Raw genomic sequence first — 26,780 nt, 5'->3', positions numbered from 1 at the left:
ATGGCTGGAGCTCAGGTAGGGCTCTCGGGATCCTTCCCAGAGCCCCAGGTTCAGCCAGACCCAGACTCCGACTCTGACTCCGACTCTGAGGACCCAGCCACGGGCAGCGCAGGAACTGGTGCTGGCTTGCAGAACCCTTCTCAGGTCATTCATAGCGGCCACTTCATGGTTTCATCTCCGCACAGAGACTCGCTACCTCGGCGACGTCACCACCGCACTGAGCCTGAAACCACTGATCCCCGGAGCACCGACCCGACCCTGACCCGGCTCTTCGAATGCATGAGCCTGGAGTACAGGTGAGTCTGAGAGCCCTTGCACCCAGCACATATTTAACATAGAACTCCCCAGCTCTTTAAAAGCATGAGTCCAGCATGCTGGGAAGGCTGGGCTGTCTTGGCTGATTCACTCTCCAGGAACCTGTTGCTAATTGCAAACTGACATCATGTTCTTGCCCATTGGGTTGGGGTGTGAATTCTGCTCAGGAAAGGCCATCCTGGGAGGTTTCAGGGAGAAAGAGATCATGCTGGGGAGTCTGCCAGGGAGCAAACTGAGAAGTTCCTCCTCTCTTAATATGTAGCTTAACCAACCCTTCGCCTTCCCAGAAGATCTGTAGTTACTGCACTCAGCTGTAGCATCATCATGGCCAGGCCCTGCACACTCTGTTGAGCAGTAGCGATCCTGTGTCTAGCCAACATTAAAAGTCACTATCAGTCTTTGGCAATCCAGCTCAGGAGTCCTGCTTTCCCGTTTTCAGCTCTGCCTACACTTCCCAAGGTTGTTCCAGGATGCACAGCAGCACTTAATGGCTGGAGGACTTCGAGAGGTTTTGTCCAGGGCCTCACGAAATCTTGTCCCCTTCCCTCCTGTGCAGTCACCTTCTCACACCGACAAATGAGTGACTGCATTGTTCCCCCCATCCGCACAAATCATACATAGACATCTCCTGCAAGCCCAAGGAGCTGGGGACCTGCTCATTCCACACACAGCTCCTCAGTGACAATAGGAGAATCCGCATCATGTCTCTCAGTGCCTTGATCCATATTCTTGGATGCAGCTCCCCTCTTTTATCAAGGCCTTGAGCTTTCTCAGGTCTAGCATCAGGGCAACTTACTGTACAGGTCTCAGTGCAAAACTATTTGCACAGCTTTCCTAAAACATCCAGGTGAAGACGTGGAACAATGATGTCTACTGATGTCCCAGGGAAAGAAAACCCGAGCAAAACAGCCTTGAAAAGTTGCCCAACTCGTGGTCCCTTGCAGGTTTTCATTTGATTGCTAGCTTCGGCAGGGTGTGCCTTGAAGTCCTTGGGAAAGAGCTCCAAGCAACGGAACACATGAGCACTCTCAGAGCAGTGCCCGTGCCACCGGCTGCTCGGACAACACTCCACAGGGTACTAGTTGCCACATAGCTGTGTACTTTTGGCCCATAGCCATGCATCTGCATGCTAGACCAAATGATTTGCTCACAGTCAGTGAGGTACGACTTTCCTCTATGGCACTGGTGAGGAGGCTGGTGCCACGCAGGAATATGGTGGGCTTCAGCATGGGCAGGGCCCTTGGTGACTCAGCTGAGGGTTGTGCATCCTTCAGGAGCCTGGCACTGTCAGGCACATCACCCCTAGGTGCTGCACATAGGTGACAACAATCCACTGGTAGTCTCGCTCTCATAGCCGCACTTTTCTTGCCCTACTCTGAGTCTTGCTGCATAGAGCTAGAGGGGCAGACACTGCTCTGCCCAACGGTGTCCAAGCTGTTGACTCCTGAGAGACACCACAGCCTCCACTGTGACTGGAAACATCAGCAAGAGGAAACTCTAGCATCTGGGGGGTGGCCCCCAGGCAGAGAAGAAAGGAATAGGGTGCAAGCGCTTTGGCAGTGGACTGGACGGGTGGCATGCCACCAAAGGCTGGCCCTTACACTGCAGATAGGGCTTCATCCCACCAGATTTCTCTAACCCTCAGACTGCTTCTGGGCTTCGCTTCCCTCCTGCATTGAGGATGATAGTGCGCACACCAGCCTCAAGCCCAGCACCATGACAAACTGCAACCACAGCTGAACAGTAGTCGTCAGTGAAGGGGATCACCACCAGCTACAAAGCATAGTGCCACTGCTGATGGCCACCCTGGAGGACAGAGCACTAGAGATGTCTCCTGGCTATCTTGGTGCAAGACAAGGTCTTGCTCAGCACCTTTGGGAGAAGTTCATGGTCTGCCATGGTGTCGGGGTAGCTGCAGGCCATGGGACCCATCCAGGGAAATTTTGACATTAGATATTCCCCAAACTTCATACTCAGTTCATATCTCTCCCAGAGGTGCTCCCATCCTCACACACTGTCCTCCTCCAGCTCTCAGCTGTAATGCTCTGCAGCTTGCCAGCACCTTAAAAACAGGATTACAAGAAGCACTGATCAGGGTGTGATGCAGCCCTGGATATGCCTCTCCATGGCTGGGATCAGACCCTGGCTGCAGGTGGCTTTAGAACTAACTACTGTGCTGGCTAGCTGCTGCTCAGGCATTTGTTTTCTCCCTTTGGAAGCCCATCACATCTTTGCTAATACATTTTTGGCAGACTGGCAAGCAGCAGTTGGAGCAAGGTATCAGAAGGGAAAAATGGAGCTTAAAAATATTTAGCTGACCTGCACCTTTAGTCTTAGCTGATTAGACTCTCTGCATGGTTTGGCATTTTGCACTCTCTCTCCAAGCCCAGGTTCCAGGGTATTGGTGTGGCACACCACCTCAGTTGGAGTGACCAGTCACATATCCTCTGATCTTTAGGGGTGCATGCACCCTAGAAGTGGTGTGCACAGTTATGTTGTAGAGTAACGTCTTAATGAAGCAGACACTATAGAAAGGTACAGGTGGGGAGGCATGTCTGGAGTCTCTAGTCCAACCCCTGCACAAGACATGACAACTCCAAAGCCAGATCAGGTTGCTCAGGGCCATGTTCTGTTGAAGTTTGAAGGAGATGAAGGATGGAGACCCTATCGCCTCTCTGGGCCCTGTCCCAGGGCTGCACCACTCTCACAGCGAAGAGTGTCCTCCACAGCTCTAATGGGAATTTCCTTTGTTCTAGCTTGTGCCCATTGCCTCTTGTTCGTTCTCAGCACATCTTTGTACTGTACCTCTTTTGGGTAGTTGAAGACAGTAAGTGGATCTTCTCTTCACCTTCTCTTCTTCAGGCTGAACAAACCTAGCTCCCTCAGCCTCTTCTTGTATGTCATGTTCACCAGTCCCCCAACCATCTTAATGGATTTCACTGGAATTACTGTAGTTTGTGGACATCTCTCTTGTATTTTGGAGGGACAAATCTGGACCTAATATCTAGACATGGCCTCACCACTGCTGAATAGAAGGGAATAATCACTTCTCTTGACCTGCTGGCCAAACTCTGGCTGTTGCAGCATACCCATTCCTGGTTGTCCAAAGCCTGGTTCACACCGTTTCAAAGGCAAATGTGCTAAACTCTCTCTAAACTATGTCACCGCTTTAATGACTGTAGCTGAGCAGTCATTCAGGTAGCTGTAACTCCTCCCCCCTCCAGCATTCCTCTGCAGCACTTCACAGCCCTTTATGCCAGTCCTGTCTCAGTGTGAGCAATTGCCCCAAGGATCTGCCATATTATCCATTCTCCCCTTTCTGTGGGTCAAACCGTTCGTCACCTCTTTGCTGGGAAAGAAACATTCCCTCTCCACGTCAAGGCTTGTTTCTAGCAATGATTTTTTTTCAGATCTCTCAAAGAGTGGCAGCTCTTCCCACCAAGGTCTTTCTCCCTGTGCTGGAGACAGGGATGCAGCAGTTCCCAAACTGTTTGTAGCCATTTTCCAGGACGCTGCTCTCCTTCCAGGAGCTTTTCTGCCAAAGAGTTAATCATTCTCTTCCACTCCATACTCTCTTGCAATCTGCTACGCTTCTTGAAACCCTTCCTTAGACTACCATTTTTCATGGCTCCTGCAAGTGAACTTCCCTGAAGCACACTGCATGTCCCCAAGTTCCACCCAAAAAGCTTAGCATGTGGACCTGAGCTTGTTTCAAGAATTGATCACCTTTTGGCCTTGGCACAAACTCCACATCTGAGCAAGCTCCTTTTCCCCAGTAACTCAGAGTGTCACTCCCCAGGGTCCTACCTCTCAGGGCTACTCTTCTGGGCTCGCACACGTTCCCATCAGGTCCTTGTAATACCATTACAGGGAATTATTAGATGGCTGACTAGTTCTGGGGAACTACACTCCTGAAGGGAGAAAAATCAGACAGAGATGAAAATTGCAAATTGCAGACACATGTCATCCCCTCTTGCACATGTCTTTAGAAAAAACTTTCTGCAGTTGTTTCAAGAATACTTTCTGGAATAACCACCTTGCCTCCCCTGTAAGTACTGAGAGTGGAGATTTAGCATTTAGGGATCAGACTGGGAAGCAACTTGGAGTATTAACTTGGTCATCCTCACATGATTTACAACAAGATGGGCTTTACTTATACACTTGTGTGCCAATTCGGTATTAATTCATCCTGGCAGGCTGATAGCTTCTGAGGCTTTCCTACACAAAGTGAAATTGCTGCTATAGGTTTGCCATATTCTCTAATCGCTTCTCTAATTCACAGTGCCTTAAACATCTATGCACAGATTTGACCATATCCTGTGTTTGCTGGGTCTCGCTCCTCCATTTGATGAGACTTTGGTCTTACCCAGACTAAAGACTGTCTCATATGCCCTGGCTGCAAGGAGTAAGGCTCTGGACATAGGGGACAGGGCTCAGTGTCGATAGCAGCTCCAGCTCAGGTGGTCCGCAGATCTCAGCGGGCCTGGGAATTGACTGCATAACATGCACCTTCACAGAGGGGAGAGAGGAAAGGCTAAACCAGGTGAGGCCAGCCCATGCACACTGCAGTGAGAGTGTGCTGTGGTTTGCAGTGGGGAGCTGCATGAGTTTTCTTTGTCATGCCCTGAGGATTTTGGGGCTGTTCCTGTTCAAACACTGTAGAGAGAAGTTGGGCTTGTGTGCGAGTCTGTTCCCACACTGAAGAAGAGTGGGGACACACCTCTAGAGATCACCAAAATAACTGGTGGTTAGGCTTTGTGGAGATACTGCTAGCTTGACTCACAGCTATCCAGCTTCCCAGGCAATTATTTGCAAGAGGATTTAGATGACTTCCCTTCTCATCTGGGGCATTTCATGCTTTCTGTGCACTGGGGTAAATGGCTGCTGAAGAGGCAAGAGTTGTAAGGACACAGGCTCTTCTACCCAGGACAAATAGACAGAGCACATCCATAGCTAATCCCAAGTATAGTCCATTAATACCTTTGTCACAACATGCACCCAAATTACCCCTGATACTCCCATACCAATCTCCACTGTAATGCCTGCCAGAGCAGAGCTCGTACCTTCCAGAAAAGAACACAGTAAACAGTAGAGCTGGCGGAATACTTTTTTCATCAATACAACATTGTAAAGAAAAGAATTCATTCAAATAGTAAGGACATTTTTCATGACCATTTTTCATGATTTGAACATGAACGATCTCTTTTTGCTTTTTGACATTTTTCCAGAAAAATGTGGTTACATTTTTAACTTTCCGTTCCAGATTTTGGACTTAAAATGTAAAGATTCAAGAAAAAAACATGACTTTGCTGAAAAAAATTGTGAGAAAGTGAGCGGGAGATTTTAGGGGTTCCAGGGAAAGCTGTTGTTTTTCAGCCCATTTGGAGCCAGCTCTACCCCTGCAGCCTAGGGAATGAGGGGGACTCTGACAGCCCCATGGGGGGACCCTGCTCCTGGCTGCAATATTTGCACACTTGGGAAGGTTAAGGCTTTTCATCCCAGGCTTGTAGCAGCAGGAGGATTTTCAGCCTTGCTTTGCCCTTCTTGCTTCAGCCCATTTCCCCTTGTGCAGCCCGTATCTCACAGGTCATTCCTCCCCTTCCACCCTTGGCATTTATGGAGGACAAAATACTCATTTTGTGGTGAAAGCAGGGGCCACGACACCTTAAACTTCTGGACAGGCAAAATGAATCAGAGAGAAAACAGGTGCTACCAGCTGAGACAGACTCGGTCCTGAACGGCTTTGGACAGTTCGGTCACGGGCTGAGCCCCATTTCCACCTCGCCCCAGCTCACAGAAGTCACTTTGAAGGTCGCGGGGTCTTTTTCCCTGCCTTCATGGCTCCCCACACCAGCTCCCCTCCCTCCCTCTTGCCCTCGCTGCTGTGGCCTGAGCCCAGGCAGGGCACGTAGATGCCGGGGCCTGAGGATAGCCCTGTGATCAGGCCTGCAGCCTGATCAGAGAGGTGGCCCCAGGCCTCCTCTGGTGCTCAGGGCAGCCTGTCCTGGGGGGGCCTGGTCCCCTGCCATGGGGACACTCCACCACTGCCTCTCCCGCTGCCCCACTGTCCCCATGCTGGGTGCCCTGACCGCCCCGCTGGGGACTCTGAGAGTGACCCACGCCTGCTGCTGCAGTGACCGGCTCTGACCCTTCCTCTTTGTGCCTCCAAGCCGACCCTCCAAGCGGGGTGGTGCCAGGTCTGGCCCAGCCAGAGGCCCAGTGCTGCCAGGACAGGCCGCTGCAGTCAGCCTCAGTGCCCAGGGAAATCTCACTTCCCCACTGCGGCCGAGACTGCATCCCCTCCTGTCCCCTCCACCCCTTGATGGGGTAAAGGCCTGTGCCACGGCCCACGGGGTGTCCCAAATCACCCTTGTGGCTCAGCATGGGGTTTGCATCCACCTCCTCAGGGAATTATTTCAGGAAAGGGTGGGGCCCTTTTAAAAGCAAATCAGGGAGCAAAGATCAGCCTGATAAGCTCAAAAACCCAAGGGATTATTAATGGGAGAAAAAAAGGCAGTTATCACCTAGGCCCGAAGTCATCTCCCCCTTGTCTCCATGTGCCCATGGGTGGCTTCACAGCCATGGCCTGGCCCAAGGTGCCTGACCTGGGACCCAGGGCTCAGGGCCGGGGCTCGGGCTGTGCCTTTAAGCTTCCTGGCGGCACGCAAGGCACCATTAGCGCAGAGTGTGGCTGGGTAGCCTTGACCGGCAGGATTTGGCCACATGCCCAGGAAACCTGGCCCTTCCATTGGCTCATCTGCTTGGCACTGCCGCACTGTTTGCCTTGTGCCACTGGGGAAAGTTCAAACTCCCTGGTGATAGTGGAGTAGCCGGTGTGTAGCCAAGTCTTTAACTCTCTGCAGGCTGGAGCCGCAGGGATGTTGAGCCCTTCCCCGAGCCCCGGAGGGCCACCTGCAGCAGCAGGAGCATGCACACCCTGGGGCTGCAGGGCCCCGTGACACCTGTGTGGAGAAGGCCTCTGTGGCTCCCTGACCCTCCAGCTGCACCTAACCCTTTCTCAGACAGGATTCGGGCTTGTCCCACTTTGTGCAGGACAGCCGCTCCACAGTTTGAGGAGCCCACAGCAGAGCCTGGCACTGCCACCGTTGTTGGCTATCTCACTGTGTTGGGGGTGCAGTGGGCCTGGGGCTGGGTGAGCGGCCAGCGGCCTTGGCGATCCTGGGGTAGACTGGCACCTTCCACCCCAGTGGCTGAGAGCACCTGCTCCCCAACATGCTCCTCCATCAGGCTCTGGAGTTGGAGGGCATCTCAAGGGTCCCTGCTCCTTTGCCCAGCCCCAACAGGATCAGATGGCAGTGCTCTCCTCACCTGTCTGCCCCTGACTCTCTGCTCAGCATGCCTCCCTCCAGTAGCTGGGGTCTTTCTGCAGACACTGCTGCCTGTTAGTGATATTTTGCAGCAATGTCAAGGATGGCACACTGTCTTGCCACCTTCCTGCACCATAGATCAGGACAAGAGTGCCTTCAGGGCTTCAGCCGTAGCCCCAGGCAGTCAGCAGTCCCCGAGCGGCTTCAGAGGGAAGTGCTGGCCCTGCTTGGTCGGCTCCGTTCTGCTGCATAGCACTCCTTGCAGAACTCATCAGCACCCAGTGATCAAGGGAGAGAGCCCTGCTTGCAGGAGGACATGTGATACAGGAGTCCATGATGCTGCGTCAGGGAAAAGAGTTTTCAAGACAGACTGGGCACAGAGTCTTTGTTAGAGGATGCGTGAAGGAGACTTTAAATGTTTGGACAAACAAGCATGCTGCTGCTTAATGCATTCGCTGGGCCCAGCTTTGCTGCCCCAACACTTCCACAAGAACATACCAGGATGACATCTTTCCATCACACTGTCTACAGGATGAGTTGGGAGCAGCTGAGCAAATACTGGCAGTGGAGAAATATGGCACCCCTATGCTCAGTCCAGCCTCTACCTTTTCCCCTCCCTGCATGTAGAGGGAATCCATGGGACCTCAAGCAGCACCTATGACTTTAAGGGAAAAACTTTTGGCACAAGAGGGATAGGAAAAAGTGCAGTTGTGGCCTTACTCATGCTTTGTGCTCTGTGTGCTTGCACTGGCAGTCTGGGCCTGTATTATGCCAGGTTTCTCCATGGAGAGATGCTGTATAGCCCCCAGTCTGCTCTCTAAGGGGCCCTCCATTGCAGCAGTGAGTGAAGCCAAGATCAGCCCCTCCACAGGATAGGCCCTGGAGTGTGGGAGAGCAGTGGCAGCCATCTGGGCTTACAGAAAGAGGTAGAAAGGACCCCAAACCAATAACAGGAGGGAGAGTACCAGCAGGATGGGGCCGGGGAGGCTGGTTGGGGTGGCAAGTGCTGCATGACAAGGCGGAGGGATCCCAGCTTCCTCTGCAAAGCTCCTTGAGCAGAAGAACCCTTGCGATCCCTACGTGCAGTGTTGCTGTGTGCATGTGAGGGTGACGTGTCTCTCAACTAGAAGGAAATGAGTGCTGTGGCTGGATTAGTGAAATGAGGCTGCCAGCACTGCCGACTCCATTAGGGACATCACTACCACCTCAACAAGCTGTAAAACAAACACTGCTGCCTCCGGGAGCCTGGAAACAAGGAAAGACGGAGCAGCGCCTGGGCTGCAGGGGCTGATCTTGGCTTCCCAGATGAGGAATGTGGGCCTGATCACTGCTGAGGGAGCAGATTTTGCAGTGGGGTGCACAGATTGGCAGGGCACAAAGGGGCATCCAGGGCAGTGCTTAGCTGGAGGCAGAATGGGTCCAGATCACTGCACCTCTTTTGGGCAGAGGTAAGCATCTGTTAATGGCCTCAGGCTTGTCATCCTGCCTTTCCCAAGACTCACCCAAACAACTTCCCCTCACCCTGCCCATCCTGCTGCCTGTGCCTGGCCACTCTGCTGAAGGCAGACTTTCCAAGTCTTGCCTGGAGTTAAAAGGAGTGTCTGCCCAAATGTCATGATGTAGCAAGAGCCACAGCAGCACATGTTGCTGGCATCTTGGATGGCTTGACAACTTCCCTTCTGACCCCAGCTGGTGCCAGGACGTAGCTGGCACTCATTGAAGGCTGCAGGGTCTCTTCCCACAACCAGCTGCATTTCGAGTTTCAATGAATCAGTTCTTCCATATGCTATGCTTTAATCCCAGAGGTTTGGGAAGCCTCTTGTGGGTTTGTGAAGCTCCCCATTTACATCTGTGCTGCTCTTAAAGAGTGAACAGGAGCTCAAGAGTACTCCCAAATTCACCCGCTGTGAGCGGGCCAGGCAGGCAGTGTGTGAGTGAGCTATGCAAGTGAGTTGTCCGACTGCACGTGCTTTGGAGCTACCTGGCTGGAGGCCTTAGGGCTGCCTCAAGGCACAGTAGGTCCATCCTCATGAGGCCCCTGACCAAGAGGGCTCTGGGATGATCCCTCTCTGCCTCTCCTTTGCTTGGTATTTTAGTGGGAAGCTGGTGTCTCCAAAGTGGAAGAATTTCAAGGGGCTGCGGCTGCTTTGCCGGGATAAAATCCGTCTCAACAATGCTATCTGGAGAGCATGGTACATCCAGTGTGAGTATGAGGTGCCAGACCCTGGGTCCTTATTCCTACTGAAGCTTGGGTGATGCCATGAGGGAAAGGGGCAGGTGCCGGGGCAGTGGAGCTTCAGGCAGGGCCAGGAGGGGTGCTGGGCTGTATGCCCAGGCATCCTTCCCTGTGCTGACAGGGAGCTGTGAGTAAAGTCTGATTGTGTTTTCCCCTGGGCAGATGTGGAACGGAGGAAGAACCCCATGTGTGGCTTTGTCACGCCCCTGGAGGGGTCAGAGGCCGATGAGCACCGAAAACCAGAGGTAGCATAAAGGCCCTTGCAGTCCTATGGGTCAGGGACAGGTCTGAGCGCATGGGTGGGAGCTGGGGCCACCACAGGTGGCAGAGCCACCCAGCTCACAGCATTTGCTATATTTGCCAGGGAAAGTGTTTCTGTAGTGGCCCAAGGAAATCAGCCTTGGCTGTGAGCTCATGGGAGCCACTGGCCAGGAGCAGGTTGAAGGGCTGGCTGTAGGGCTCTCATGCTGGGAGGGCAAGGGCCCAGGGGTGCCATGTGGCTGTGACCCCCCTGTCATCCTGCCTCTGCCAGGCTGTTGTACTTGAAGGCAACTATTGGAAGCGCCGCATTGAGGTGGTGATGAGGGAGTACCACAAGTGGAGGATCTACTACAAGAAGCGGGTAAGTGGCACTGTCCCTGCTGCTGTCTCCTCCATGGTAGTGGTGGTGGTGCGATGGGCTGGTAAGGGCGCCTGACATGGCAGTCATAACTGCGAGAAGTACGCTGACCTAGAACTGGCCATAGCAGATTCTCGGCTGGTGCAGGAGGCAGAGGCTGGCTCCCACCAGGGCCTGTGCCATGGCCCCACACCTGCTGGTGGAGAAGAGCTCTGCAGAGACCCTGGCCTCAGCAGTGCACAGAGGTGTGGCGTGCAGTCTCGCAATCTGGCCCAGGATGACTCTCCCTTGCCTGTGGCATGATCTGGGGCTAGGGTTTGCCAGGCTGTTGTTGGCAGCTCATGCACTGGGCTGGGGCTTGCCAGGCTGTGGCTGGCAGTGCACCCATGGTGCACGTGCTGGGTGGGATGAGCAGGGCCATGGCTTGCCCATGGCTCACCTGCTGGACTGGGATTTGCTGGGCTGCAGCTGGCACCCATGGTTCACTCATGACTCACCCTGCCAGCACGTGCTGTCAGGCAGGCACAGGCTGGCCTGGGGTGACCCCAGGCAGGTGCCTGCTTTACAGGCCTGCCATCTAGCGGTTGCATGAACATCTCCATGGCCCTTGGCCATGCGCCATGTGGGGTGGAGCGTGATGCCAGCCTCCTCCCTGGCTGCCCGCTCAGGCCTGATAAAGCCCAGGGTGCTATGAGCCAGGGCAGGGTGCTGGCAGCCTCCACACCGTGTGCACCACTATGCTGGGCTCCCACTGGCTCAGCAGCAGCTTGGCCATTGGCATCACAGGGAGAGGCCTAGGCCCTGTAAAATAAAGGCGGATGCGAACTCATGGTGGCCTCAGCTAGACCCTAGAGCGGGCAGTGCGTGGGGTCCTCCACACTCAAAGTAGGTGACCAAGGGGCATGAGGGCAGGGTCCAGGCTCTGTTCTGCAGAGCTCCCCAGGGACCCTTGTCCTGAGCCCTGCCACCTCCTGCCCTGCCCCTAGTACCACCCTGCACCTGGGGGTGCCAGCCTCAGTCAGGGGTAACATGTTGTGTTCTCCTTCCAGCTCCGAAAGTCCAGCCGGGAAGGGGAGCTCTCCAGTCCAAAGCGGGTGAGTCCCCTGGGGAAGGGCTTGGTGGAGGGGGGGAGTGGGGCACAATGTGGATCCCTGGGCTGGGCTGTTTGGGAGAAGGGAGGGCAAAAGACCCAGGGCATGAAAACTCCCAGTGGGTATGGTGACCTGCTGAGCAGAAGCACTTTGAATGCCAGGTTCTTCATTCCATGAGGAGCAACACACGAGCCTTGAAGTTCTGGGTTGATAAATACAGCAAGGAGTGCGGGAGTCACCCAAGGAGAGAGGCCAGGGAGCAGGGCATGGGCCCTGCTCACAAGAGATGCCCACTGGGCTCCTTTGCTAACTGTCTCATGCAGGATGAGGATGTCTGGAGGCCAACAGAGAAATGGTGCAACCAGCTCTTCTGCAATGTGGTGCCCATGCTGCTTGGGGATGAGGAAGAGGACCCTGGGGGTAGGCAGCACTTTGACTTGGACAGCTTCCTCTCAGACATCTCTGACACCCTCTTCACCATGACACAGACACCTAGTGCCCACCAGGCGCTCCCAGAGGATGGTAGGTGCCCCAGGCCATGTTCTTACCTGAGGTGGAGGACAAGGTCCAGGCAGCATGGTCCATTGTAGACATTGCTTCCTCTTGACTTAGCCCCTGAGAAGTTACTGTCTGTGTCCTTTGGAGAGCAGCCCTTGGAGCCCCCTGGCAGTGATCAGGGCCCAGGCATCCCTTCTGCCTGGGGCAGGAAACAGGGATGCTCTTGCCGTACAAAAATGGAGCAAGGAGTTGCTGGTAGCTCTTTACGGGTCAGCCTGAAGGCTTTCCCCAGGGAAGCCGGGGTGTGGTGCTGAGGGCAGTGTTTAATAGCAGTTAGTGAGCCCAGGGGAGGAGCCAGGTGAGCTTGTCTTCTTCCTCACCTCAGCAGAGGCCTGCAGGGCTGACCGCAGGAAGCACCTTGCTGTGCCAGACCCCCAGGACAGCTCTACAAGGCCTGGGCAACCAGCAGGCAGATTCTGCTTGCCATAGCCTCTATTTGCTGTCCCTTCCTGGCCTGGTCGGGAGGGTTCCTCTGTGTCAGGCCTCTCCAGGGAGGTCCTATGCCAGGATCAGCTGCTCTCTGTGGTTCTTGGGCCCTGGATGAAGCCCCAGAGGTGCTGAGAGGCAGGATGTTGGGGACTGGATGGCTCTGGAGGCTGGGACTTTCCAGGGCTGGCACTCCCTCCCCTGCCCTTGTGCTGCTGTGGGGCAGTGTACTCTACTGTGGTGTGATGCTAGGATGCCTGGGAAGGTGGTGGCAATAAGGCAGGCATGATGGGAGAGGTGGGATGAGCCCTGAGAGGAGGGGACTATATGGACACAGTAGCCAGGTCCTAAGGCTGCAGCTCTGCCTTCTTCCAGCTTATATTGGGAATGCTGATATGATCCAGCCGGACTTGGCACCCCTGCAGCCCAGCCTGGACGATATCATGGAGATCTCAGGTAGGAACCAGCCTGGTTGCGGTGCAGAGTTCCAGCTGCAGACAGTCCACTGTGCTCTGCCCCCCACAGCAGGGAGAAGTGAGGAGGTAGAGGGCTGCCAAGACAGCAGCAGGGCCCCAGCAGCTGCTGCTGGGAGAGTCAGAAAGCACTGAGCACCTGCCAGCATTGAAAAAAGTCAGATGCATGGGCCATGGTACTGTGTTAGGCTGTAGGGCAGGGGCTGCTGTGCTGAGGCCAGAGCCATGGCAGGTCAGGAAGGGCCTGGGCAGAAGCTGTGGAAGGGAACTTCTCCAAACAGAGGATCTTTCCAGGAGTGTGAAACCACCTAGGTTTGGCTGCAGACACAGGAAGGTCAACTGCCCCCAAAAGAGGAAACCTCTAGAGAGAGCAGGTTCTGTGCTGCCGTGTCCCCCCTCCTCATCATGCACACCTGCACCATGCTGGCTGATCCCAGCCAGCAGGCAGCCCCAGGGGGCTGGCTTGGAGCTGGGACCCCAGTGCTAGCCAGTGCTACAACCCTTGGGGGCAAGGCACTGCCCCACCAACCTGGCCACAAGAGAGGAATCTGGCACTGGTTCCAAGCCAGGCTGAGAGGGAACCAGGGAAGCAGGCAATGGCAGCATCTTCCCATGGGGCTGCCATCAGCTCTGCCATGCAGGATCTTCCTGCAACACAGGGCAGACAGGCTACTCAGAGCCTACAGTATGCTCAGGGCTTGTGCAGAGAGAGCTGAGCATGGAGGGAGTGTGTGAAATGAGCAGAGGAGAGAACTAGGAGCAACAGGACTATCACAGGGAAGGAGAGCTGGAAATGGTGGAGGGTAGGAGAGCAGATACTAGCACCACACTGTGTGACCATGCTGGTGTCTAGCAGCCCAGGGATCTCCTGGTGGCAGTGGGTGGGCACAGCTTGCAATGTTCTTCCAGTCCCCATGTCCCCTCATGCAAAGCCAGCCCTCATGTGTAGCCACACAGTGTCCATGAGTTCCGTTAAGTCAGTAAGGATGCATCCCAGTCCTGGCTGTGCTGTGCAGTGCCCTTGTGGACTGTGCCAGGGCCAGGCACCACTGGCACATGCTGCATCAAGGATGAGCTCTTCTGCCTTTGAATGTGCAGGAGTTGGTGGCCTGGGGACACTTTGCAGGGTGGGAGCAGGTCTGGCCTGCCAGGCTGGGTTCTCTTGGGTAGCCAGCAGCCTTGGGAAGCACCAGTGTCTCTGGAGCCCTTGTTCAAGCTCTGTGCATCTCTGAGTGCCCTGTGAGCTGAGCCTGGCCAGGTCCTCCTGGAGCTCCATGGCCAGGCTCCACTTCCCACTTCCTTCTGCTGAAGGAAACGAGTGTGCTTGCACCATACGGCTGCAGGGTGTTGCAAGACCAGATGCTGACAGAGAGCAGGGGGCAGGCAGAGTCTGATGGGCCAGGCTAGGTGAAGGGATGCCCTCTGCCAGCACCATATGCTAGCGTCTGAGTGGATACAGTGGGAAGACCATCACCAGCCTGTCCCAACTCTTTCCCTCCAGAGACCACGATGGGGCAAGCCTTGCTGGGGGAAAGACTCTGCTCCTACTGCTGGCCCTTTGCACCCTGTCTCCAGGTGCCCTTCATGGGTGTCAGTAACTGGGAGGTGGGACAGCTTCAAATGAGACAAAATGATATTTCACAAATGTCCCTTCCTCAGGAAGGCCCCTCATGGCACTGGGAAGCTGCTGTAGTCCTCTTCCAAGCAGTGTCTCATGGCAGTGGTGTCATGTCCAAGACCCCAGCACCTCTCCTTGTGGGTCTGATTGCAGTCCATGCTGCCCTGGGGTCCCTGCCAGCATGGTCCCAGCATGGCACAGGCTGCCTCATGGTCAGCAGAAGGAGGTGGCAAAGGGCACTGTGGTGCCCATCTGGACAGATATGTTTCCATGAGCAGCAAAATCTTTTTTTTCCCTAGACAAAAGGGCTACGTTTTGCACTGGGGTGTTGTCTGGAAACAGAGTCTCATTGCAAGCTACTAAATTGCAGGAAACCCTCCCTTCCCTTTTCTGCCAATGCCCATAGGCTCTGAGTCTGGGGTCCACTGGTCTAAGGAGGATCCTGAGACCAGGTGGGTCAGAGATGGCACCCCATCTGTGGCTTGCTGTATGCCCTGCTGGAGACAGGTTCATGTGCTACTGTGCAGGGCAGCACTGCACTGGGCACACTCCAGGGTGATGCACGTGGGGAAAATTTTGTCCAGGACCTATCATTTCCCGGTACTTTGCACAGAGCAGCTCATCCTCACCTTGGACAGTCTATTGTCCAGCAACAGCCAAACATTGCATCTGTGTGTGCAAGTAATGTGAGCATCAGCAGGGTGACAGGATGCAAGTGTGCCCTGGCATGTGCACAGGGGTGCACATGGGGCAGAGGTATCAGAGCAGAGGTGTGTGTGTACACCTTGCATCGGGCAGTGCCAGGCATGTGTTGTTAGGTGTATCTGCACTGTGTGGAGGGGCAGTGTGACCGGGGTACATGGGGCTGTGGCTGTGAGTGCAGGGCTGTGGGATGAGTAGGGAGAGGACACCGGGGGCCCCTTTTCAGGGAAGGGACACTGGTCATGAAGGCTGGGCACTGGGTGCCAGAGCTACGGGTGCCAGCTGGCCCCGACTTTTGTGGCTGAAGCTGCTTTTTCTAGCAGCATGCACAATGGCTTTCTGTGACTCAGGAGTGAGGATCCCACCCAGCCGCCTCATGCAGAGCACCGTGGTGTGAGTGTGTGGGGTCAGTGCCTCAACAGCCCTATCAGGCCTGCAGCTAAATCCACATCTCATGGGCAAGGCGAGCAGAGCAGAGCTGGGGCCCCAGGCCTCCTGCAGGGTCACTCAGTCTGTCACCGTGTGTGGTGGCTGTCACAGAGCTTGGTGCCTGTCAGTCAGCGAGTGCAAACCAATCCTCAAATGAGGAACCACCTCGCGTCCTCAGCGGGTGCCAGAGAGCAGTGTGGGCCAGATGGAGAAGTCCTGATGGCAGAGGCAAGGGAACGGCCCAGCCTGGTGTCCGAGTGCTGCTGGCACCGTGTTCCAGGTAGGACATGCTCCGGGCACTGGGGCTCTCGGGTCCAGGCAGGCCAGCCATGGGACAGCATGGCCCCCTTAGCACTGCAGGGCTCTCCCAGAGTCCCAGGGCAACACCAGAGGGTCCTAGGTTTGGGAAGGGGCTCTGTACCCCAGTTGCCTCTAGAGAGTGGCCCCAGGTTTGCACTAGATGTCGCAGACCTGGTGTGCCAACAGCAGACTCTTCTCACCTGGAGTACCAGCACACCCCAGCCATGCTGCGCGGCTTGGGAGTGGGCTGGGGTGATGTGACAGCAGAGAGGAGCGTGGGCAAGAGCTCTAGCATGGGGAAAGAGCAGGAGAAAGGGAGGAGAGGGTGCCCAGGCGCTCCCAGCCGCTGCTCTGGGCAGCACCCTCTATCCATCCTTACAGCACAGTCAGAAGCACAAGAGGAATCGAATCTGCAGAGCTGGGCACCAGAAATGCCTATAAATACATGCAAGCTTCAGTGCTGGTGGTTTGGTCCCAGGCCTGGGGACAGCCTGGCATGGGCACAGTGAAGGGCAGGGACATCTGAGGTGAGCTGGGTGCTCTGCCCTGGGGAGGACTGAGACCCTGCCTGGCAGTTCTGCACCCCATGCTGAACACCAGCCCATGGAGAGGGGCAGGGGATAGCTCTGTCCTGCTCCTGGCCATTCCCTGTGTCCCCAGCCCTGGTCCAGGTGACACCAGGAGCAGACAGGGCTCAGCTCCAAGGAGGAGGATGTGCTGTGGCCACTGGGAAGGACAGTGGGGCTGGCGAGGCTCCAAGCACCTTGAAGAACATTTCCAGTATGGCAGCATTGGGCTGGTGCAGGCAACGGCCGATCCTCCATCTTACCACAGCCCCTAACCTAGGGCTGGGAAGAAGCAGGGTGTCAGTGCTGCTTCTCACCAGGGCTCACCCATGCCTGTAAGCTGCCGTGGCATGGAGCCAAGCACCTTGACCCAGCTGGGGCATGCAGGCTGCAACTCCTGGGGAAGTCTCGGGGCTGAGTGGGGCAGCTCAGCAACGACACTACCCCATGTCTTACTGGCGTTATCCTAAGCCAGCTGTGTACTGTGTTGCATGGCAGCACCAGGCTCCCCAGGTTCATTGTTGCTCTCAGCTCCGTTGCATCTCCTGCTGTTGGCACATTTGTCCCTCTGACATAGACTCAGAAGGGTCTTGGGCCCAGAAGTTTTGCCTCTCCCAGTCAGGGCACTCCTGGGCATTGGAGCCTGTGTGCCAGAGCTTCATGGGAGAGCAGAGTCCTTGCAGCCCTGCCAGTGCCCAGAACATGGCTAGGGAAGCAAAGACAGCCTGGGCACTGCCCTTGCTGCAGGTGGGCACACAGAGCAGCAAGCTATCTGGAGGCAGAGATGTTCGTGCCAGCCCATATGGGCTGGCATAGCAATGGAGGGACAGCCCCGGTGCTCCCTGCCAGAGTTACAAGTGCTCCTGTCCCAGGGTGGCTGTTCAGACAGAGAGCCCCTGCCAGGGGCTGTCAGGCATGTTGCTGTGCCTTGTGTGCAGCCTGCAAACCCAGATAGTGCTCCTGTTCCATCATGCAGGGAAATACCCTCCAGACACACCTGGCAGCCCCATCCCCTCTCCACAGTCATCCCCATGTGTCCTCAACAGGGGATCCATCTCAAGGGGCCCCAAGGGCAGGGGGTGGCACAGTGCCATGGGGAGACGCCCTCCCAATGGCAGCCTGTCCCCAGTGCTAGCATGGACAGCGGCAGCTCCAGCACTGTGCCGAAGTGTGTGTGGGGGGCATCTGACGTACTTGGAGAAGCTTGTTTCACCAGGGAGGCAGCTGGCCAAAGTGTCAGGCCAGCACTTTTTGCTGTGGTGTCTGAGCCTGCGGAAAGAGCAGGGTTGTGGAAAGGGGACAGGAAGGGAGAGGGAGTCGCGGCAGGGTCACGGGGCTCGGCTTCGGGAAGGCCATGGGATGTGGTTAGCCACAGGCTGCACGCAAGGCAGCGCAGGGTAGGGGAAGCAGAGACGGCAGGGTAAGCGAATGCTCCAGCCTAACGCTGGCCCCAGTGGGACTGTCCCCCATGGCTCAGGGCCAGTGTGACCTGGTCCTCTGAGTTACCCCAGCCACGGCCTCGAGGCTGGCCCCACAGCTGACCTGCAGCCTGGGTGGACTGATCCCTGTGAAAGGTCAGTGGCTGGTTCAAGAGGGAGCCAGAAGGCCACAAATGCCACTGGGAGCAGCCTCATCCTGCAGATTACACAGCCCTTGGCTGGGTGGGAGCAGGCTGGGGATGGGATCCTCACCCGCCTGGGTGGTGTCCCTGGGCACAGGGCGGGTTTTCCTGTCCCTCTGCATGTGGCAAGGCTGGCCCCAGGCATATGGACTGTCTCTTCCCTCTCGGCATGTGAAACTCCAGCATTTCACAACACAGCCACCAAATCTGCCCATGAAGCCAGGAACTGCCCCAGCCCCTCAAGGTGAGCACAGGACTGGTAAAGCTCCACCAGTGCCAGACACTGGGTATGACTACCCTCTGGCCTGCCCCAGTGTTTGTCACCCACATCTCCATGAATGGCTCAAGGTGCAGGGTCAAGGACATCAGCAGGGTTGAAGCAGCCCTGGCACCCACAACCCTTCCCACTGGCTGTCTGCAGCGGAGGCAGGAGCTGTGTGGATGAACAGGCAATGCCTGGTGGCACATCCCCTCTGTCAGCACAGCACTGGGACCACTGTGTAACCCTGATACCTTGACGACAACGCTGGCCCCAGCGAAGGAGCTCTGATCCTGACTGCATTACTGGCTCTGTGGCTCTCACCAGAGCAGGGCACTTACACAGTACTGTTTTCCAGCCATGCTGACCTGGTGGCCTGGCCTGTGGTCTCCCAGCTTTACCGCCATGTATCAATGTATCTCCACTTTGCCCTGCAGATATTTTCACTAGCCACCGGCCACTGCCTTCACAGACGCAACTGGGCTACCAGGAGCCGCACTGCTTCATGCCCATGGCTGAGCCCCTGTACAGCAGTGGGGGTGCCCAGCCTGCCAGCCCTGCCAGTGCCCTGATCGGGCCAAGGGGGTTGCCCGCCAGCCCTGACACCCCACTCCCGCCCAGCGGCCTCCTCCAGGTGAGCAGGGCTCCAGCCCACAGCCCACGGCTGCCCCAGTGCCCAAGCCACCTCTCCTAACCCCTCTGTCTCTCTCACAGGCCGGCAGCACATCCCAGGTCAGCCTCCACGGCACCTTCCTCAGCTCCGAATTCCCCCCGCCTCCACTGGCCTCCAACTCGCCTGGTGGAGTGCCTGGCAGCCTCAGCCCCGAACTCAAACACAAGCCCTTGCTCCAGTATGCGTTCCCCAGCAAGTGCCTCGGCATGGAGCCATTCAGCTCTCCCTACTCCACCCCGAGCCTGTCCCCTGGCACGCCACTGCTGGGCCAGGATCCCCACTACCCCCCTGCCTCTGTCCCACGCTCCAAGTTCCCCTACCCCAGCTCCCCCGGCTCCTCGCTCATCTCCCACTCAGCCTCTCCGCTCTCCACACCATGCTTTGCTCAGCATGCCCCAGGCATTGGCTACACCATGGACCTGATGCCTCCAGGATACCCAGCCTTGGCTGGCTCCCAGCACCTGCCCCATATGGTGCTGAGCAGTCCCAGGTTTGCAATGCCCAAAGGGCTAGCTCAGACTGGGGGCAGCCAGCCAAAGGTGAAGCCCAGCAGCACCAAGGTGAAAAGATCCCAGGGGCCCCCCATGCCCCCACACTTGGCTGTGCCCAACCCCTGCCTGACCCAGCTGCTGACTACAGGTAACCCTGCCATGGAGGGAGACAGGGTGTGCAGGTGGTGGGGAGAGGGGGAAAGGTGCAGCATGACACAGCTGGGCTGTGGGAGAAAGGGAGAGGGCCAGACCCCAGCTTCCTCCTTGGGAAGAGGACATGAGGGATGCTGGCCAGGGCGCATGGCTGGTCCTGGACCTGGCTGTCACTCAGTGAGGCAGGGAGTGGACAGTCAGTGCCAAACAGCAGCAGGACCCTGGAAGCACCAACATACCTGGACAAGGATTTCTGCATTGTCCCCCTGAGCACAGCATGGCAGCTTTTCTGCTCCAGCCATCTCTGTGAGGAGAGACAGGGTCCAGCCAGACCTGGAGCTTAGCCAGAGACACTGCTGCAAACTCCTGTGTGTCACCAGTCTGGTCTCCATAGCCCAAACAGGCTGAGGGGCTGGTAGTGTCCCTCTCCAACCTGGTGCCAGCATGTGCAATGTGACAGGCTCCACAGAGGCTTGTCATATGTAGCCCCGTGCTTGGTCACAGCTTGCTGAGGAAAGGCCCAGAGTCCTCGCCTGCACCAAGGGTCCCATGTGAGGACGTACCCACCGCAGAGGGCAAAGGCACAATTTCAACCTTCCCTGTGGCTTGGGCATCCACCACAGGGCAGGCAGGGAAGGGGCTGTAACAACACTGGTGCTTGGGGCTGGTTGTCTCTGTGGGGCATGAAAAGGTGACCCAAGCACCAGTACCACCGTGCAGCAATCTCCTGCTCCCTGTCCTCTTGCAGCCAAACAGAAGCCAGCCCTGGATACCCCGCACATGCACAGCGCTGGGCTCACGCCCACATCACCTGCCTCCCCGGTAAGCACTCACCTGCCCTCTCAGATTGGGAATTGCCCTCCTGGTTGCTGGGGCAGGGGTAGAGCCACCCTATGGTGGGGGGAAATGGGACTCTGTTGGGTCCCCTTTGCAGAATGGGGCTGGACAGGCATGGGGCAAAGGAGGGGGCATGTGGCCAGGGTGCCAGGGAAGGCTCGGCAGAGACTGAGCAAGGCTGGAAGGGAGCACTTAAGTGTTTTCTCAGGTAAAAGAAACTGGGCAGAGCTGAGGAACATCCCACTTGTAGGGATCTTCTCTTTGGAGATGCCTCCCTGGGGGTTATGGGGCCTTGCAGCAGCAGGCATGGGGGTCTGCTCATGCCACTCGGGGGCTGTGTGGGACCATGTATGGGATCCTCACGCAAACGGGGCTGCATGTCCTCCTTCCCAGTTCTGTTGCGGGTGTCCAGCTGTCGGTTCCTGGGCACAGACCAACCAAAGGGGTTCTGTGCCTTGGGGAAAGGTCCAGTCCCCAGTGTGCGTGGGGCGCTGCCCCCCCCCCCAACCTCTCACTCTCTTCTGCCTTCTCTCAGCAGCACAGCGGTGTCTCCGACATCCCTTCTGCCTTCCTGCCCAGACTGGCCCAGCTGAACCCAGAACTGGCTCCTGGCTCCAGCCCTTCCCAGGCTGTGCTGGGCCCGCTGGTAGGCACCCAGCCAGGACCACTGCTGGTCCCCAAGGTGGAGCGGCTTTCCCCCACATTGGCCTGCGGTGAGTCTGGGGCAACCCTCAGAACAAGGACATGGCCCACCTGGCTCTGCAGCAATGCATACCAGGAGGCCCACGGCAGAACAGCACCCCAAGGACCCTCTGCAGGCATGCAGCCCTGCGCTCCTGACCTGGGACCCTGTGGTGGCCCCACGCAGCCAGCGTCAAGGGCCATGGATGCTTGCTCAGTTCATTGCCAGAGTCAGGAGCCCCACAAGCCCTTCCATGCGGGGCTGGTCATGGGTCTGGGACTACCCCAGACGACTGCAAGTGCAGCACACTGCAAAACCCCATTTGCTGCAGGGAGAGAGAGAGACAATGCAAATTGTCTGTGGGAATGTTTCATTTCAGCTTCAATTCTAAGTACTTACAATTACCAAACTGAATATGGATGATTTCTTTTACAATTACCAAACTGAGTATTGAGGCACAGCCCCTTCACCTGGTTCATTCTTCACAGGCAAAAACAGAAGCAGGAAAAGACAAAAAGGAGCAAAATGTCAGGCTGCGGTTTTGAAAACCCTGAGCTTGGTTTTTGAGTGGGAAACACCCTCCTTTCACTCACAGGAACCAGAGTGTAGGCTCGAAATCAGGCTCTTGTGTCATTTCCAGTTTCACTTTGTCATTGCAGACTACAGCCTTTCAGTCCCCCAGGACATTCTCCTGGCAATTCCTGCCCTCAGAAATACTGGAAATTCAAAATGTCATGCCCCAAATGTTCTCATTTTCTGAGCAGTTTGTAAAATGAGTGTGATTTCCTGGGTGGAGTGGGATGAGAAAAGTCAATAAGAAGTAGTTGGACACTAGACCAGAGGTCTCCATCAGCTAAGGAGGGTTGGCTACCCCCAAACCAGGATTAGAAGTGCAGACTGCTCCTCTCTGCTCATCCCAGAGCCAGCCTGGGGGCCCTGGTGCTAGCCACCATCAAAAGGGAATGCTGCTGATGATGGTCACCCCAGACCATCTTGTTTCGTTTTCCAGGCAGCAACTGGCCCAAGCCCAGCCAGGCCTCCCCAGGACCCACTGGGGGGCTGAGCCCTGGCATCTCACTGCATCACCAAGCTCCTCGCCGGGGCAGGCCTGAGTCCAGCAAGGTAAGGCAGGAGCCAGCACTGCCCTCTGTGCGGGGGGGACCAGCAATCTGTGCAACCAGCACCCCCTTCCCTACTGACCCCTAAATTCACCCCCATCTACTGCCGCTCCCTTGCTGTGAACACTGGGCCAGCCCATCACCCATGTGGTGGGAGGCACAGGGCCATCCCTGCTGTCCCCTGCCAGGAGGCACCTGACTCTGCCCTTGCCCACAGATGGAGAGCCGTCGCATCACACATATCTCTGCTGAGCAGAAGAGACGTTTCAACATCAAGCTGGGCTTCGAAACACTGCACAGCCTGGTGAGCACTCTGAGCGCCCAGCCCAGCATCAAGGTGAGTGCACAAGGCTGTGTGGGCTAGCCGGCTAACCCTGGGCACACAAGGACAAGGCACGTTACCAGGGGACCATGTGTCCCAGTCTGCACCAGCATGCAGGGCTCCAGCTGCCATTCTGGCATCCCTCCTGCCCTGCACTGCCACCCTGTGGGGCAGCCGGCAGGGCTGGGAGGGGGCAGCCAGCCCAGACCAGCAGCAGTGCAGGGGCCATGGGCCCATGCTGGGCACATGGAGTCTTGCAACAGTGGTCTGGGATTGTCTTGGAAGCAATGCCAAGGCTTGGCAGCTGGCCATGAGGCACACAGTGCTACCAGACCCCTTGGCTGCCTCCACCTTCACCTCTGGCTGGAGCCTGCACAAGCCGTTTGCCCAGATCTCGGCACAGGGTGCCCCATGCCCTGCCTACCGCTGGGGTTCCCTTTGCCGTCTCACCCCCTACAACCCCACAGGTCAGCAAGGCCACCACCTTGCAGAAGACAGCAGAATACATCTGCAAGCTGCAGCAGGAGCGGGCAGCCCTGCAGGATGAGGCACAGCGGCTGCGGGAGGAGATCGAGGAGCTCAACAGCTCAATCAAGTAGGGAGGCATGGCTGGGGCGAGGTGGGAGGGAGCTGCTGCCTGGGTGGGGAAGGACAGGCAGGGTGAGGAGCAGTGCCAGGGAGACCATAGCAGGTCTCTTGAGCACCTCCCAGGGAAGCAGGAGCTGCATTTGACTGTGTCCCCCCAACCCCTGTTTTGGGGGCATGCTCAAGAGGCAGCAAGATGCAGGACTGGATTATGGATGTGTGCCTCACAGCTGTCTTGGGAACTGGATGCTGTGGCTGAACAGATGTTCTGCCTGTTCAAAACGCTCAGAGTTGCTGAGTGCCACTGAGAGCTGCATGTCCAACCAGAGCCTTTCCCCACTGAGGCAGTTCCCCTCAGCTCACAGCCTCCTGAATGCAGCAGACCCATGGCATCTCTTGTGTCCCCACAGCCTGTGCCAGGAGCAGCTGCCTGCTACGGGGGTGCCCATCACGCGTCAGCGCTTTGACCAGATGCGTAGCATGTTCGATGAGTACGTCCGTTCCTCCACACTGCAGAACTGGAAGTTCTGGATTGTATCCTTTGGGGCTGGTGCTTGCTCCTTGTTCTCCCCCCTCCACTGAGCTCTGGGGTCCTCCAGTCTGCCCACTCTTCCCCAATTGTGTGAGACACCTCCAGCTCCAGGGGCTCTGGGAACCACAGGGGAATGTTTCTCAGTCAGTGGCACATGCTGGGAACACACTGAGAAGCCATGGGTAGGAAGAAGCTCCCATTACAAGGGAACAGAGAATAGGAGTAAATGGTCAGTCCTCAGAGAGAAGAGAAGTCACCAGTAGGGCTGAGCTGACCATCGCCATGCAGGAGTGAGCTCCTGGTGACGTAGGACCTGGCTCTGAGATGCCAGCAGCCATCAAAACAGATTAGGAAAGAAAGAGAAACAAACTTGGGGATGTGATGACATAGCCTCCATGGCCAGTGTGGCACACCATGGAAACCCAGGGGTGCCCATGCCCCAGGGCAGTTCTGGGCTCTGCATGGTGAAAAGGATGGAGGAGACCAAGAGTCAGGGATGGTGAAAGGGCTGGACCAGCATCCACATGAGCAGTGATTAGACACATGAGGCCTTGAGCCTGTGAAGAGATGACTGTGAGGTCTACAAAATCACAAGTAGCAGAGACATAGGCAGAACTTACTGCAGAGAGCAGGGTCAAAGCAGAGGTGGTTCCTCACATAAACTTTTGGGGGAGCTATGTTGCTCCTTCCACAGGACATTGGGGATATGAAAGCTGATATGGGCTCCAGGAGAAGTGGTCAAGATCATAGCAGAGGAATCTGTTGTGGATTACTGAATACACAGAAGTCACTCATGGCACAGCGATCCCCAGAGGTGAGACCTGGAGGCTGCGAGTATCCAAGGAAAGATACTTGCTTGTACCCTGTCCTGCTCTTGGGCACTTGTGGAGGACACTGGGCTTGCTTCCTCTTTGATCTGATCCAGAAAAGTTGTCCTATGTCTAATTACCTGTTCCTGGCAACTTCAGCTGCAATGTGGTTACGCACCTCTCCCACTACTTGCCCTTGGCTGTGTGGTGCAGGCCTCCAAGCTGGTCCCTGGGTCCCCACAGGTGCCCCTTGCACGTATGACCACATGTCTGAGTCCCTTATGCTGCAGTGAATTACCCAAGGGAGGCATTCAGGACTCTGGTGTCAGCACTTTCCTGCTTCCCAGTTGGGTCCTACAGGCGTTCATGTTTCTTTTGTCCCACAGCAGTACAGCCTGGTGACCAACATGGTTCTGTGTCAAGGAAGGCAGCCAGCAGCCTCTGGTCTGCAGCAGGGAGCCAGGAAGGTTGGTCCTGCTGCCTGTAGGATGGTGCTGACTGCACCAGGAACCAGCAGGAAAAGGAGTGAGGAGATGGTGACCTTGGCGATGCTGGTCCTTAACTCCTCTGCTCCTATCAGTTTAGTATCATCATCCGGCCCCTCTTTGAGTCTTTCAACGGCATGGTCTCCACAGCCAGCATGGAGAGCCTCACTCAAACGTCTCTTGCCTGGCTGGACCAGCACTGCTCCCTCCCGGCTCTTCGGCCCAGTAGGTAGCCCTATTCTTCTCTGTGGTCATGCCGAAGAGGCCAGGTTGGCCAAGTGGCACAGACTGCCCACTTCTGGAAAATCAGAAGGGCACAAGGACAGAGGCGTCCTGGGGAGAGGTGGGGTTGGTGCTGGACACTGCCTCAGCCACACGGGAGAGAAGCACCTGCAGGACATGTCCTGGGGCAACCCTTTTCCATGCTCCTTTCAACTCCATGCTCCAGCTCCTGCTGCCCTGCCCTAACCCAAACTGGGAGCCCAGACCCTAGCTGGGCAGAGTTAAGCCATCCACAAAGCCCCTCAGGGTGGGTTTCTGTTCACCCTCTCTGCATGCGGCAGGGAGCAGTCATGCAGTCCCAGGGGCCGTGGCAGGGCTGAGAGCAGGGAAGGGAAGAGCCATCTCCCTCGGGGAAAGATAAACCCAGGCCCCTTCCAGCACTTTGCAGCATGGAGCATGCTGCCAGAGCCCTGAGCCCTGAAGGCAGGCTGCCAGTTGTGGTAGAGGAAGCTGATGAGTCCCGTGTGTCTCTCCACAGCTGTTCTGAGCTCTCTCCGCCAGCTGAGCATTTCCACCTCCATCCTGAGTGACCCAGCTTGTGTCCCTGAGCAGGCGACACAGGCGGTGACAGGAACAGGCCACAGCACCAGCTTCTCCTAGCTGCCCACAGTGAGGGGCCTTCCCAACGGGAACAGCCTTGGCAAGATGCTCGGTCCTGCAAGATGAGCACTCACAACACCAGCGAGCGGAGAAGGCCCAGGAAGACAAGAATGCCTCCATGGCATGGGTCTGCGCTCAAGGCACCAGACAGTGACTGGTGGAAGCTTGGTGGGGGAGGATGTGGGCCTCCCTCTCCTGCAGATGCAGGCTTCAAGAGTCCTGTCCTGGAGCTTGTAGCCAGCAAGCCACAGAGGTGGGGCTGCCGCCTGCCCTGCGGGTGTCTCTGAGTGGTGCCCTGCTACCCCAGGGCCTGCTCAGACTCCAAAGCTGGCTCATGAAGTGCAGGCAGCACTCAAGTGGCGGGGCTCCGCATGGAGCCGCAAAGCTCCCTCAGCAATGATGCCACCTGTCTCGCTCTGCCCAGGAGCGGCTGGTGGTGGGGCTGGGCTGCGCGGCTGTACCTGTGTGATAAAGGACTCGCTCTGTTTGCACGCTGGTGTGGTTCTTCCCGGGACTGCCCGGCCTGGAGGGGCGAGGCTGGGCAAGGCTGTGGTGCCACACTGGTGGCAGGCGGGCTGCAGCCAGGGCTAGTGCAGAGCACCCAGCAGAGGCCCTGAGGAGGCAGAGCAAGCCTGGGACAGGGCAGAATAGGGCTGGGCAGGGACAGGCC

At 56.7% G+C, this 26,780-nt stretch overlaps 1 protein-coding gene across 1 annotated transcript; it reads left to right on the top strand.

Moving 5' to 3' along the window:
* MLXIPL (MLX interacting protein like) lies at positions 1–26,519 on the top strand. Its single transcript, XM_067309580.1, has 17 exons — positions 1–296; positions 9,740–9,846; positions 10,042–10,124; positions 10,412–10,501; positions 11,548–11,592; positions 11,913–12,111; positions 12,949–13,029; positions 18,937–19,175; positions 19,256–19,853; positions 20,607–20,680; positions 21,231–21,408; positions 22,387–22,499; positions 22,713–22,832; positions 23,285–23,412; positions 23,813–23,936; positions 25,324–25,453; positions 25,989–26,519. Exons 1-17 carry the CDS (start codon positions 1–3, stop codon positions 26,108–26,110), a joined length of 2,727 nt encoding a protein of 908 aa, XP_067165681.1. The 3' UTR covers positions 26,111–26,519.
* The last annotated feature ends 261 nt before the right edge of the window (positions 26,520–26,780 follow it).

Source organism: Apteryx mantelli, chromosome 22, assembly GCF_036417845.1.
Source record: "Apteryx mantelli isolate bAptMan1 chromosome 22, bAptMan1.hap1, whole genome shotgun sequence".
In the NCBI taxonomy this organism is placed as follows: Eukaryota; Metazoa; Chordata; class Aves; order Apterygiformes; family Apterygidae; genus Apteryx; species Apteryx mantelli.
Note: the sequence above shows the minus strand (reverse complement) of the source record. Positions and strands in the feature narration are given on the sequence as shown.